Below are 15212 nucleotides of genomic sequence, written 5' to 3' on the forward strand. Positions count from 1 at the left end.
TAAGTCCAGATCAAGCAGTTTACATAATTTTTTCAATTTTTTTGTTGTGATTGAACTTTCTCCTCCGTCCATCACACAGTGAAGCCGCCTCGGGGCGTCTCATTTTACTTGTTCTCCTTGGAACAGATTCAAAGCCTTGATGCCGCCCCCGCCAGCCGCGTGTGCCAGGGCCGGGCGGAGGGAGCGGGCCAGGCTCAATAGCATGGACCTGGATCGATTAGCATCTAGACAGCCGGATTAGCAGGATCATTGCCCGAGGCTCCCAGTCCCTTCCAGGCAAACAGGGAAAGATGGCAAAGAGGCAAATTGTTTGGGGATGTTTATCTTGCATCGAACAAAAAGATTCGGTTACTGAACAGCTGCCGCCTTTACTTGCCGATCGTGTACCACAACATCACTGGGGGAAAAAAAACTTCCTGAATTAATTCAGAATTACGTCTGGAAAACAAATGGACTAGTAAAGGGTTAAAGGAGTTTTCCCACCTGAGAATACTATAGGGTAATATAGGATATGTCATAACATAATGAGATTTAGGGGTCTGGCCCCAAAGTTCACCACAATGTGGATGGTTAGGCAATCCTTTCCTTTCCTACCTACTCTGACCAGGGGCGTAACGAGGATACATAGGGCCTCATAGCAGACTTCTGAATGGGGCCCCACATATCCCATATATACATGTTTCTATACTTACACAGATCCGTCCCAATATCTGCCAATATCTGTAAGTACATGGCAGGAATTAGAGATGAGAGATCCCTTGTCCTGTCCTTCTGCTTTCCCCTCCCTCTACCCCGACATTTCTTATCTGAGCTGCAGATTAGTGCTGTGTCCTGTGGAGGATGTGCCCTATTACTGTATATACATATTATGCTGTACAATGTGTATATAATGGGGATCATTTACTAAGGGCCCGATTCACGTTTTCCCGACGTGTAACCTGAATATTTCCGATTTGCGCCGATTTCCCCTGAATTGCCCCGGGATTTTGGCGCACGCGATCGGATTGTGGCGCATCGGCGCCGGCATGCACGCGTCCGAAATCGGGGGGCGTGGCCGAACGAAAACCCGACGTATTCGGAAAAACCGCCGCATTAAAAAAAATAAAAATCTGTCGCGGAGCTTGCACTTACCTTCACTCAGCCCGAGCCGGTGAACTCCAGTGCGTTCCGATGCTTTTCAGCGCAGCAGCGCCACCTGGTGGACGTCGGGGGAACTACCTTAATAAATCCCAGCCGGACCCGAATCCAGCGTAGAGAACGCACCGCTGGATCGCGAATGGGCCGGGTAAGTAAATCTGCCCCAATATGTATATAATGGTGCACAACCTCTATTCTTTAGTGTGTCAGTTCTGGTGCTGGGCCCCCTGACACTGCGGGCCCCATAGCGGCTTTTATGGCTGCTACCCCTGTAGTTATGCCCCTGGGTCTGACCCCCAACAATTGATGAGCCAATCAACTTGATGATTTGTAGACGCGGTATCAATCAAATTTCTGATTTGCTTCGGAATGTCCTTGGAATCAGTATAAAGCCCCTCTAGTTTTCTAAGCTATAAAAAAAAAACCTCCATCCAGTCATTTTATATGATTTTTTTCATTTAGATTTTTTCTTAAATAGAAAATGAAGGAATTAAGAAAGGACCTTTTATTTTTAAAAAATGTGTTTAAAATACAGGTGGTCCCCTACTTTAGGAGATTCGACTTACAGACGCCCCCTAGTTAAAGATGGACCCCTCTGCCCCCTGTGACCTCTCTGAATGTTACTATAATCCCAGACTGCAGTGATCAGCTGTAAAGTGTCTGTAATGAAGATTTATTGATAATTCTTGGTCCAATTGTGACTGGCACAAAAAAAATTGGTCTGGAGCTACAATTCTAAAATATACAGTAATGACTTACATACAAATTCAACTTAAAGAGAACCCGCCATGCAAAATAACCCCCTAAACTACGGTAAATATATTTTCATAAACTCCCATTAGAGAGCATTGCCTCTATCCCTTCATTGTCCCTCTACATGCCTGTAACCCTAAGCAATGAGGTCCTAAAGCTGTATGCAAATGACCTGTGAGATGTCCAATGAGTCATTAGCATATTCAGCTGTCCAGCTTATTCATGAGTGGGAGGCACAGCCACACCCCCGGTGCTTGACTGACAGCTGCTCCATGTAATGGCTGCTCCATGTGCTTGATGGTGGCCACGCCCCCTGCAGCCTGTGTGTGTGTATAGGAGAGATACAACAGCTCCAGGCTGCAGCCGTGTTATAGCAGAACATGTCAGGCACTTGTGTAGCTGATGTCTGTGTCTCTGTGTATTAGGAGGATGCAGCATGCTTTACTATACATTACACACAGACATGAGCAGGGGATGAGAGGGGAGGGGTAACAGGGGTGACATCACTGCCTCTGACCATGTGACCAGCCTCATTTACATGATAAAGAATAGATGATTTTACAATGATTAATGTATGAAATAACTAGATAAAGACTGGGATGGGATCCTTGTGAGCTGCTCCAACAGGTAGAGGTGACAGGACTAGTGGCAGAGACCTTTAAGGACAAACCCAAGGAACCTATCTTATACGTAACTCGGGGGACTGCCTGTAAATGATTTTTTTTTTTTTTAAATCTTCAGTGATTGGCTCATCTCTACAAGCAGGTGACCTCGTTTTAATCTATCGCTCCAGTCTCCAAATGAATTCACACCTTGGACCAAACCTCTAAATCAATTCAGACCGTGGCCACAAGTTTATTTACCCCCTAGACCAGTCCCTTGTATGAATTTGGTCCTCTAAATCTAAAAAAACCTAATATAAATTTAGACCTTGGTCCAGAGATTTATATTAGAGAGTAAGAGAGTAATTATTACCTGACACCGGACCTCTTAGGGTCCGATTCCCCATTAGTAGGTTTTCAGATCCCACCAGACCTGTAAAATAATTCAGACTGAATTAGACCCATCAAACAATTGCGACTCACAGATCAGTCTCCTGAAATAATCCAGACCCCAGACCAGACACAAGGGGGCAGATTTACTTACCTCGCCCATTTGCGATCCAGCGGCGCGTTCTCTGCACAGGATTCGGGTCCGGCCGGGATTTATGAAGGTAGTTCCTCCGCCGTCCACCAGGTGGCGCTGCTGCGCTGAAAGTCATCTCATCGCGCCGGAATACACCACCTCGGACCAGGTGAAGGTAAGCGGTCCCCAAGCGACACTTTTTCGGTTTTCGTTCGGACACGCCCCCCGATTTCCGTCGTGCGCATGACGGCGCCGATGCGCCACAATCCGATCGCGTGCGCCACGATCCCGGGGCAATTCAGGTACAATCGGCGCAAATCAAAAATATTCGGGTAACACGTCGGGAAAACGTGAATCGGGCCCTTAGTAAATGACCCCCACGATCTTATTTGATCTTACTTTCCATAGACATCATGGGGGTTGTTTATCATTAGGCTCCCTGGGACAGTTCTATGTCTATTTTTGTATTTTTCTGCCCATCAGATTCATGGAAGTGGCTTTGGCCCTTTAATAAATGTCCTTATGGTCTATTTTCTGTCTGGGATTTATTTAAAAAAAAAAGTCCCCAAAAAAGTCTCAAAATGCATAAAAAGTCTCAGCACATCCACCAGCAGGGACTGGAGAAAGTTAGAGACTTTTTATGAGTCTGAAGTCATGCCTCTGGCTTTGCACGGTGATGCACTAGCAGTAGTTCTAGGTTTAGACCAGATTAATGAAGAGGTGGAAATAGCCCCGTAAGACTTTTTAGCAGTGAAAAGTCTCAAAAACCCTTCATTTGACTACTTTGAGACTTTTTATACACCAAAAAAGCCCAGGAAAACCAATGATAAATAAGCCCCAATAACTCTATGGGGCAGATTTACTTACCCGGCCCATTCGCGATCCAGCGGCGCGTTCTCTGTGGTGGATTCGGGTCTTCCGGCGATTCACTAAGGCAGTTCCTCCGACGTCCACCAGGTGGCGCTGCTGCGCTGAAGTTCCCCGTGGCCCGCCGGAATGCACTGAAATTCACCGGCCTATACCTGGTGAAGGTAAGCGCGAGTCCCGCAACATTTTTTTTTTTTTAATGCGGCGGTTTTTCTGAATCTGTTGGGTTTTCGTTCGGCCACGCCCCCGATTTCCGTCCCGTGCATGCCGGCGGCGATGTGCCATAATCCGATCGCGTGCGCCAAAATCCCGGAGCAATACAGGGAAAATTGTCGCAAATCGGAAATATTCGGGTAACACGTCGGGAAAACGCGAATCGGTCCCTTAGTAAATGACCCCCTATGTCTATTGCTCCCTACAGTTGGGGCCGCAGAGTTGTGTGACAGTGATGTATGACGGTGGCTTCCTATAGGTGGCACAAGAGAGACGGATTTCTTCCTCCTGGAGGAGAGCTAATTAGCATATATTTCCCATGTAGCCTTGTAACACTCCATCCTCCTCAATGATCTCTCCCCGCGTTGTGTACTACAGCGCGGCGGCCGTCACCCTGTAGCGTTACAATGTATCGCTTGCCGTCTGTTCTTTGTAATTCCCAGACAGTTACATTTTATGGCTTCATTAATGTCTTGTATCACCTGAGCCGCGGCAGAAATATCTTTACTAATTAAGAGCCGCCGTAATTCTGTCGAGTCGCCTTCACGGAACGTCCTGCGCTCAACAGATAAGACGAATGAATTTCAATCCAGCTATTGGAGTGGAAAGTCTCTCGTCTCGGAAGTTGTCGGGGGGATTTTTTCTTCTTTGTACGTTTTCTGCACATGAAATGATTCTCTCGCTGTGGAGGAGGTGGAAGGATCTGACAGCAGTAATGGCGCGCACCGCCTCATCTGCTTTATGGCAGTGCTGTAATGAACACCGTTACTAGGCGTCACCGGGAGAAAGGAGATGGAAATGTCCTCCTACCTTTATGTGCCAAGGACCCGGCTGAGGGTTTGTTAGTATCTATGGTCTCCTCCAAGTCAGGAAACCTCCCAATGCTGAAATGTCTCCATGATAACCAAGAAGATGAACCCTAATTTAGGTGGAGGAGCTCTAACCTTCATCACTTGAAGAAAGTTGTCACAATTGGGACTGGGCACAACCCAGCGATTCGTGACAAGGATCGCTGGGGAACTCGTGACAAAAGTATACCCTTAAAAGTCCCTCAATTGGTCCATGCTATTTAAGGACCCGACAGGGGTGGAAATTCCTTATAGTGTTCATACTAAGGGGGTTTGAAACCTCCATATATGGGGGCCGCTGTATACTAGATACGGAGTGGCGGGCTCGGTTGTGCCGTAGCTGCAGATGTTATGGTAGCAAAGCCTTAGTGTAGGCCTCACCCACCCCTGGCAGGAGTAGCCACTAAAGCAAGAAGGGTAGGGGGGTACTGCATGGCTATATGCTTTCCTCTGAGGAACTCCCGGTGTAGGTGACGGGTCATGGCAGAAAGTGAAAGGGAGTCTTATGATGCCTTATGATGCTTAGCCAAGGACTCACACGGATAATGGAGATGATGTAAACTCACGATAACTTTGTTAGGAGAACCACAGGTAGAAGACAATTAGCAGCAGATGACAGGCTGTGCAGAGTTCCCAATTCTGAGGACAAGCAGGGCTGTCCGCTTGGCTAGCTGTAGTGAGATGATGTGATCCTGAGGATGTAAGAAGACTGGATCCATTTCCAGAAAGCCACATCGGCTCTCCTGCATCTGCAACACAATAATGGGGCAGATTTACTTAACCAGTCGCGTCGCAATCCTGCAGTGCGTTGTCCGACATGGATTCGGGTCCGGTGCGATTCACTAAGGTCGTGTGTCCGAGTTCATTCCTGTGTCACTGCTGTGCCGAGGTCCACCGGAGTTCACCTTCTTCTTCCCAGTGCATGTGAGTGCTTGATCTTGCAACACAAGATGCCGATGCGCCAAAATCCGATCGCGTGCACCAAAATCCCGGGGCAATTCGGTGCAAAACAGAAATATTGGGGAACCCCGACGAAAGTGCGGCATTCGGACCCTTAGTAAATGAGCCCCAATAACAGCAATAAGTTCTGTGGAAATCTTAGGAGAAAGAAACAATGAACCAAGACAAGGGCCTCTATTTAGAGATGGTAGAACTCTCCTTCTGATTCTCCCAAATCAGTCGGGTTGTCCGATGGCCAGCCCCCCAATTTGTGTCGCATGCAAGCCGGCGCCGATGTGACACAATCCAATCGCGTGCGCCAAAGACCCCTTTTAAATGCGGTGCAAATCAGAAATAGTCGGGAAACCTGATGAAAATGCCAGTCTGAGATTACTACAGGATATCTCATAGAGGACATAGATAAAGGGGGATGAAGGCTCTTAAAGGGATGACCCAGCCTTAAAGGTGAAGGTGCTATGGCTTGAAGCTGGTACTGTAGAGCTGGCCCTCTCCAGACTGTTACAGTAATGTATCTTGGTGCAGGATTTAGCAGGGGCCTGACCTGTGGGACATTACAGCTTCACTTATTTTTATTAACTGTGACCGTTTTATTGATTTTGTTACTTTGTCTTTCCAGGGTGAAAAAGGAGAAGGGGGTTTACCTGGTGTAGATGGCATCCAAGGACCCGAGGTGAGAGAACCAGGAACGTAATATGGAAGTGATAAGTAACCCTTTACTCCCCACATATCGGTTTGGTAGAAAGGACTGGTAGAAGAAGTGCCACAACATCTGGAACCTGGGATTTTCCCGCTGACTCTGGGACGGTCGGGAGATGTGATGGGACCCAGATACAGTGAAGGAGTTTTTAAGATTTAGAAATGTTGCTTGTCTGACACTGGTGTAGCAGGGAGCTGATACCGCTCTAATTATAGGGATTGCCTAACTATTACCACCAATCCTGGTAAATTTGGCTTATCATAGCCAGAAAATATGGAAGGGGGTATAGATAGACCCTGGGTTATTCCCATCCCACAAGGGAGCAGAGGGATATCCTAAGCCAGTGATGGCGAACCTTTTAGCGGCCGAGTGCCCAAACTGCAACCCAAAACCCTCCTTATTTATTGCGAGGTGCCAACCAAAAATTAAAGCAGTAACCTATTGCTCCCTGTTCCACAACTTTCAATCATATTGGCCTCCTGAGGACAGCAACACAGTAGAAAGATGGAAAAGTTTCATCATTTTAGCTTCTTTCCAGTGTCCCTCTGTACAGAGAAAATTGTGGTCCATCAGGAGGTCCTCCAAAGATAATTTGGCCCTGTCTACTCATTCCCCCTCTTCCTACAGTCCCAGGTAGCAAAGTAAATATCAAAATATGACTGAAAGCAGCCTCTTTTAAGTTGCTTGGAACTGCAGGAAGATTCTTTGAGTCCTGTCTGGTGCTGGGGCGATGGCCTGGGTGCCCACAGAAAGGGCTCTGAGTGCCGCCTCTGGCACCCGTGCCATAGGTTCGCCATCACTGTCCTAAACCAATAAGAGGGATCGAAAAAGTTTCTAAAGGTTTCATAGGAACTTTGTAAAATCCCCTTGTAAAGTAGGTCTTGATCTTGAGCGTTTGCTCCCCCTTGTGGTAAAAAAGGAAATGACATCTCTACCAATTCCTTTGTCATTTTGTTTCCTTCTTGTATTTGTGTGTTATTTGATAGATATAAATGCTGTTATTGTTTGTATCATTATCTAATACCGATTTATTGACTGGTGACACACATTATACATCATGGAGGTCAATACATTGAATACCGGCAGCGATGTGTAAAGTATTAGAACATGTGCACCATGTGTGGCTCCATGTTAAAGGTCATAACATTTACCATGAGCCACCAATAGGGGGATTGTACTACTTGCAAACATCTGTATACAACTGCCCCCCCACAGCTGGCAGCTGTATTGAAGTGAGTAACTGCACCAAAGTGCTCCCTCTAGTGGTGCCATTAATTACGCATTAATTACACAGCTGGATTTTCATACTGGGAAAGTAACAATCTAGAACACAAGTAATTGTAACAGTGTAACATGTCACCTCCTGCTATTTCAGGGACCTCCGGGACCACCAGGACCTGTTGGACCTGAGGGACCTCTTGGCCTCCAGGTAAGTAGATTTTCTTAGGGAGAGGTTTAGCACTAACCCTATTCTGTAAGAGTGTAATGAAAATAATAAGAAAAATGACTTGACCTGGTGACATCACAATACAGCTATGACATCACAGATGATGACATCACCACCAGTCCCAGGCAGGCAGGACATTGTATCACTGATATAGAAGCCGCAGAGGACCCGAGCCATCGCTTATATTTTCAATTATCTCCTCTAACACTGGAGGATAATGAGAATTATCTCAATCATTAGTTCATTTGGCAAAGAAACTCGGAGCAACCTGGACGCGAACCAGAGAATTACCAGACGCCACGCGGAGAATTTACATGAATTTGTAAATCAATAAAGCAATCATCTCATCCGCGTTGTGCCGCGCCAATATTCCTGCCATCCAAGGGAAGCGATCAATCTTATATCCCGTCCTGATATAATACAGCAACATCCAAACAATATAGAAAGAATAAAGGCTATTAATAATCACAGCCTTTTTACCTATTTATCTGGGGGTAGGTCATCATTCACAGACTTCCGCATAGCAGACCTGGGCCCCAGAGCAGACCTGGGCCCCATAGCAGACCTCCCCATAGCAGACCCTGGACCCATAGCAGACCCTGGCCCCATAGCAGACCCTGTCCCCATAGCAGACCCTGGACCCATAGCAGACCCTGGCCCCATAGCAGACCTGGGCCCCATAGCAGACCAGGGCCCCATAGCAGACCAGGGCCCCATAGCAGACCAGGGCCCCATAGCAGACCAGGGCCCCATAGCAGACCGGGGGCCCATAGCAGACCAGGGGGCCCATAGCAGACCTGGGCCCCATAGCAGACCGGGGCCCCATAGCAGACCCTGGCCCCATAGCAGACCCTGGCCCCATAGCATACCCTGTCCCCATAGCAGACCCTGGCCCATAGCAGACCTGGACCCCATAGCAGACCTGGGCCCCATAGCAGACCAGGGCCCCATAGCAGACCAGGGCCCCATAGCAGACCCTGGCCCCATAGCAGACCGGGGCCTCATAGCAGACCGGGGCCTCATAGCAGACCTGGCCCCATAGCAGACCCTGGTCCCATAGCAGTCCCGGGCCCCATAGCAGTCCCGGGCCCCATAGCAAACCTGGGCCCCATAGCAGACCCTGGCCCCATAGCAGAACCGGGCCCCATAGCAGACCTGCGACCCATAGAAGACCTCCCCAAAGCAGACCTGGGCCCCATAGCAGACTTCTGAATAGGGCCCCCTTTCCCCTAAAAAAGAATACATATTTGTATATTCACATGAGTAAGTTACAATCACACACAGTATATACACACATACATACAATACGATATACTATATACAGTACACACATGCATCATATACACTGACATACAGCATATACTCATCACATATACACAAATATATAGTATATACACATCATTTACAAACATACATCAAATACACACATACATATAATACCATTTACAGACATGCAGTATATACACAACACGCACTTGCTGCATACACACACCCAATGCAAACCCATTACCCCAGATACTGGGCCCCCTAACAATGTGGGCCCCATAGAAGCTGCTATATCAGCTATCCCTACAGTTACGCCGCTGCTCCTGTACCTGTACCTGTACCACCATTCAATTCTATGGGCCACATGTCTCACTTATCACTAGTTTTTGTTTTGTAGTTTTTGCTGCAGTTTTGAGCCTAAACAACAAACTGGCCACAAAGCAAAAATAACCATAACCCTCATTTATCCAACCAACACAGTGCAACAGCAGAGCAGTGTATCCCCTGTATAGTACAGCAGCAGAGCAGTATATCCCCTGTATAGTACAGCAGCAGAGCAGTGTATCCCCTGTATAGTACAGCAGCAGAGCAGTGTATCCCCTGTATAGTACAGCAGCAGAGCAGTATATCCCCTGTATAGTACAGCAGCAGAGCAGTGTATCCCCTGTATAGTACAGCAGTAGAGCAGTATATCCCCTGTATAGTACAGCAGCAGAGCAGTGTATCCCCTGTATAGTACAGCAGCAGAGCAGTGTATCCCCTGTATAGTACAGCAGTAGAGCAGTGTATCCCCTGTATAGTACAGCAGCAGAGCAGTGTATCCCCTGTATAGTACAGCAGCAGAGCAGTGTATCCCCTGTGTAGTACAGCAGCAGAGCAGTGTATCCCCTGTATAGTACAGCAGCAGAGCAGTGTATCCCCTGTATAGTACAGCAGCAGAGCAGTGTATCCCCTGTATAGTACAGCAGTAGAGCAGTATATCCCCTGTATAGTACAGCAGTAGAGCAGTGTATCCCCTGTATAGTACAGCAGCAGAGCAGTGTATCCCCGGTATAGTACAGCAGCAGAGCAGTGTATCCCCTGTATAGTACAGCAGTAGAGCAGTGTATCCCCTGTATAGTACAGCAGCAGAGCAGTGTATCCCCTGTATAGTACAGCAGCAGAGCAGTGTATCCCCTGTATAGTACAGCAGTAGGGCAGTATATCCCCTGTATAGTACAGCAGTAGAGCAGTGTATCCCCTGTATAGTACAGCAGCAGAGCACGGTATCCCCTGTATAGTACGGCAGCAGAGCAGTGTATCCCCTGTATAGTACAGCAGCAGAGCAGTGTATCCCCTGTATAGTACGGCAGCAGAGCAGTGTATCCCCCTGTATAGTACAGCAGCAGAGCAGTGTATCCCCTGTATAGTACAGCAGCAGAGCACGGTATCCCCTGTATAGTACGGCAGCAGAGCAGTGTATCCCCTGTATAGTACAGCAGCAGAGCAGTGTATCCCCTGTATAGTACGGCAGCAGAGCAGTGTATCCCCCTGTATAGTACAGCAGCAGAGCAGTGTATCCCCTGTATAGTACGGCAGCAGAGCAGTGTATCCCCTTTATAGTACAGCAGCAGAGCAGTATATCCCCTGTATAGTACAGCAGCAGAGCAGTGTATCCACTGTATAGTACAGCAGTAGAGCAGTGTACCCCCTGTATAGTACAGCAGCAGAGCAGTGTATCCCCTGTATAGTACAGCAGCAGAGCAGTGTATCCCCTGTATAGTACAGCAGCAGAGCAGTGTATCCCCTGTATAGTACAGCAGCAGAGCAGTGTATCCCCTGTATAGTACAGCAGAGCAGTGTATCCCCTGTATAGTACAGCAGCAGAGCATGTATCCCCTGTATAGTACAGCAGCAGTGCAGTGTGTCCCCTGTATAGTACAGCAGCAGAGCAGTGTATCCCCTGTATAGTACAGGAGCAGAGCAGTGTATCCCCTGTATAGTACAGCAGCAGAGCAGTGTATCCCCTGTATAGTACAGGAGCAGAGCAGTGTATCCCCTGTATAGTACAGCAGCAAAGCGGTGTATCCCCTGTATAGTACAGCAGAGCAGTATATCCCCTGTATAGTACAGCAGCAGAGCAGTGTATCCCCTGTATAGTACAGCAGCAGAGCAGTGTATCCCCTGTATAGTACAGCAGCAGAGCAGTGTATCCCCTGTATAGTACAGCAGTAGAGCAGTATATCCCCTGTATAGTACAGCAGCAGAGCGGTGTATCCCCTGTATAGTACAGCAGCAGAGCAGTGTATCCCCTGTATAGTACAGCAGCAGAGCAGTGTAACCCCTCTATAGTACAGCAGCAGAGCAGTGTATCCCCCTGTATAGTACAGCAGCAGAGCAGTGTATCCCCTGTATAGTACAGCAGCAGAGCAGTGTATCCCCTGTATAGTACAGCAGCAGAGCAGTGTATCCCCTGTATAGTACAGCAGCAGAGCAGTGTATCCCCTGTATAGTACAGCAGCAGAGCAGTGTATCCCCCTGTATAGTACAGCAGCAGAGCAGTGTACCCCCTGTATAGTACAGCAGCAGAGCAGTGTATTCCCTGTATAGTACAGCAGCAGAGCAGTGTATCCCCTGTATAGTACAGCAGCAGAGCAGTGTATCCCCTGTATAGTACAGCAGCAGAGCAGTGTATCCCCTGTATAGTACAGCAGCAGAGCAGTGTATCCCCGGTATAGTGCAGCAGCAGAGCAGTGTATCCCCTGTATAGTACGGCAGCAGAGCAGTGTATCCCCCTGTATAGTACAGCTGCAGAGCAGTGTATCCCCTGTATAGTACAGCAGCAGAGCAGTGTATCCCCTGTATAGTACAGCAGCAGAGCAGTGTATCCCCTGTATAGTACAGCAGCAGAGCAGTGTATCCCCTGTATAGTACAGCAGCAGAGCAGTGTATCCCCTGTATAGTACAGCAGCAGAGCAGTGTATCCCCTGTATAGTACAGCAGCAGAGCAGTGTATCCCCTGTATAGTACAGCAGCAGAGCAGTGTATCCCCTGTATAGTACAGCAGCAGAGCAGTGTATCCCCTGTATAGTACAGCAGCAGAGCAGTGTATCCCCCTGTATAGTACAGCAGCAGAGCAGTGTATCCCCTGTATAGTACGGCAGCAGAGCAGTGTATCCCCTGTATAGTACGGCAGCAGAGCAGTGTATCCCCTGTATAGTACAGCAGCAGAGCAGTGTATCCCCTGTATAGTACAGCAGCAGAGCAGTGTATCCCCTGTATAGTACAGCAGTAGAGCAGTATATCCCCTGTATAGTACAGCAGCAGAGCAGTGTATCCCCTGTATAGTACGGCAGCAGAGCAGTGTATCCCTCTGTATAGTACAGCAGCAGAGCAGTGTATCCCTCTGTATAGTACAGCAGCAGTGCAGTGTATCCCCTGTATAGTACGGCAGCAGAGCAGTGTATCCCCTGTATAGTACGGCAGCAGAGCAGTGTATCCCCTGTATAGTACAGCAGCAGTGCAGTGTATCTCCTGTATAGTACAGCAGTAGAGCAGTGTATCCCCTGTATAGTACGGCAGCAGAGCAGTGGATCCCCTGTGTAGTACAGCAGCAGAGCAGTGTATCCCCTGTATAGTACAGCAGCAGAGCAGTGTATCCCCTGTATAGTACAGCAGCAGAGCAGTGTATCCCCTGTATAGTACAGCAGCAGAGCAGTGTATCCCCCTGTATAGTACAGCAGCAGAGCAGTGTATCCCCTGTATAGTACAGCAGCAGAGCAGTGTATCCCCTGTATAGTACAGCAGCGGAGCAGTGTATCCCCTGTATAGTACAGCAGCAGAGCGGTGTATCCCCTGTATAGTACAGCAGCAGAGCAGTGTATCCCCCTGAAAAATAGTACAGCAGCAGAGCAGTGTACCCCCTGTATAGTACAGCAGCAGAGATGTGTATCCCCTGTATAGTGCAGCAGCAGAGCAGTGTATCCCCTGTATAGTACAGCAGCAGGGCAGTGTATCCCCTGTATAGTACAGCAGCAGAGCAGTGTATCCCCTGTATAGTACAGCAGCAGAGCAGTGTATCCCCCTGTATAGTACAGCAGCAGAGCAGTGTATCCCCTGTATAGTACGGCAGCAGAGCAGTGTATCCCCTGTATAGTACGGCAGCAGAGCAGTGTATCCCCTGTATAGTACAGCAGCAGAGCAGTGTATCCCCTGTATAGTACGGCAGCAGAGCAGTGTATCCCCTCTATAGTACAGCAGCAGAGCAGTGTATCCCCTGTATAGCACAGCAGCAGAGCAGTGTATCCCCTGTATAGTACGGCAGCAGTGCAGTGTATCCCCTGTATAGTACGGCAGCAGAGCAGTGTATCCCCTGTATAGTACGGCAGCAGAGCAGTGTATCCCCTGTATAGTACGGCAGCAGTGCAGTGTATCTCCTGTATAGTACAGCAGCAGAGCAGTGTATCCCCCTGTATAGTACGGCAGCAGTGCAGTGTATCTCCTGTATAGTACAGCAGCAGAGCAGTGTATCCCCTGTATAGTACAGCAGCAGAGCAGTGTATCCCCTGTATAGTACAGCAGCAGAGCAGTGTATCTCCTGTATAGTACAGCAGTAGAGCAGTGTATCCCGTGTATAGTACGGCAGCAGAGCAGTGGATCCCCTGTATAGTACAGCAGCAGAGCAGTGTATCCCCTGTATAGTACAGCAGCAGAGCAGTGTATCCCCTGTATAGTACAGCAGCAGAGCAGTGTATCCCCTGTATAGTACAGCAGTAGAGCAGTGTATCCCCTGTATAGTACAGCAGAGCGGTGTATCCCCTGTATAGTACAGCAGAGCGGTGTATCCCCTGTATAGTACAGCAGCAGAGCAGTGTATCCCCTGTATAGTGCAGCAGCAGAGCAGTGTATCCCCTGTATAGTACAGCAGCAGAGCAGTGTATCCCCTGTATAGTACAGCAGCAGAGCAGTGTATCTCCTGTATAGTACAGCAGCAGAGCAGTGTATCCCCTGTATAGTACAGCATCAGAGCAGTGTATCCTCTGTATAGTACAGCAGCAGAGCAGTGTATCCCCTGTATAGTACAGCAGCAGAGCAGTGTATCCCCTGTATAGTACAGCAGCAGAGCGGTGTATCCCCTGTATAGTACAGCAGCAGAGCAGTGTATCCCCTGTATAGTACAGCAGCAGAGCAGTGTATCCCCTGTATAGTACAGCAGCAGAGCAGTGTATCCCCTGTATAGTACAGCAGTAGAGCAGTGTATCCCCTGTATAGTACGGCAGCAGAGCAGTGTATCCCCTGTATAGTACGGCAGCAGAGCAGTGTATCCCCTGTATAGTACAGCAGCAGAGCAGTATATCCCCTGTATAGTACAGCAGCAGAGCAGTGTATCCCCTGTATAGCACAGCAGCAGAGCAGTGTATCCCCTGTATAGTACGGCAGCAGAGCAGTGTATCCCCTGTATAGTACAGCAGCAGAGCAGTGTATCCCCTGTATAGCACAGCAGCAGAGCAGTGTATCCCCTGTATAGTACGGCAGCAGAGCAGTGTATCCCCTGTATAGTACAGCAGCAGAGCAGTGTATCCCCTGTATAGTACAGCAGCAGAGCAGTGTATCCCCTGTATAGTACAGCAGCAGAGCGGTGTATCCCCTGTATAGTACAGCAGCAGAGCAGTGTATCCCCTCTATAGTACAGCAGCAGAGCAGTGTATCCCCTCTATAGTACAGCAGCAGAGCAGTGTATCCCCCTGTATAGTACAGCAGCAGAGCAGTGTATCCCCTGTATAGTACAGCAGCAGAGCAGTGTATCCCCTGTATAGTACAGCAGCAGTGCAGTGTATCCCCTGTATAGTACAGCAGCAGAGCAGTGTATCCCCTGTATAGTACAGCAGCAGAGCATGTATCCCCAGTATAGTACAGCAGC

At 48.4% G+C, this 15212-nt stretch overlaps 1 protein-coding gene across 2 annotated transcripts in view; it reads left to right on the forward strand.

The window, feature by feature from the left end:
• The window catches only part of COL22A1 (collagen type XXII alpha 1 chain), a 315022-nt gene that overhangs the window by 155873 nt on the left and 143937 nt on the right, over nt 1–15212 (forward strand). For both annotated transcript variants that reach the window (XM_072151139.1, XM_072151140.1), the window contains 2 exons: nt 6520–6573; nt 7976–8029. In XM_072151139.1, coding sequence (XP_072007240.1) covers nt 6520–6573; nt 7976–8029 — 108 coding nt within the window. The remainder of the gene's footprint in view (nt 1–6519; nt 6574–7975; nt 8030–15212) is intronic.

The sequence above is a fragment of the Engystomops pustulosus genome, chromosome 5 (assembly GCF_040894005.1).
Source record: "Engystomops pustulosus chromosome 5, aEngPut4.maternal, whole genome shotgun sequence".
NCBI lineage: Eukaryota > Metazoa > Chordata > Amphibia > Anura > Leptodactylidae > Engystomops > Engystomops pustulosus.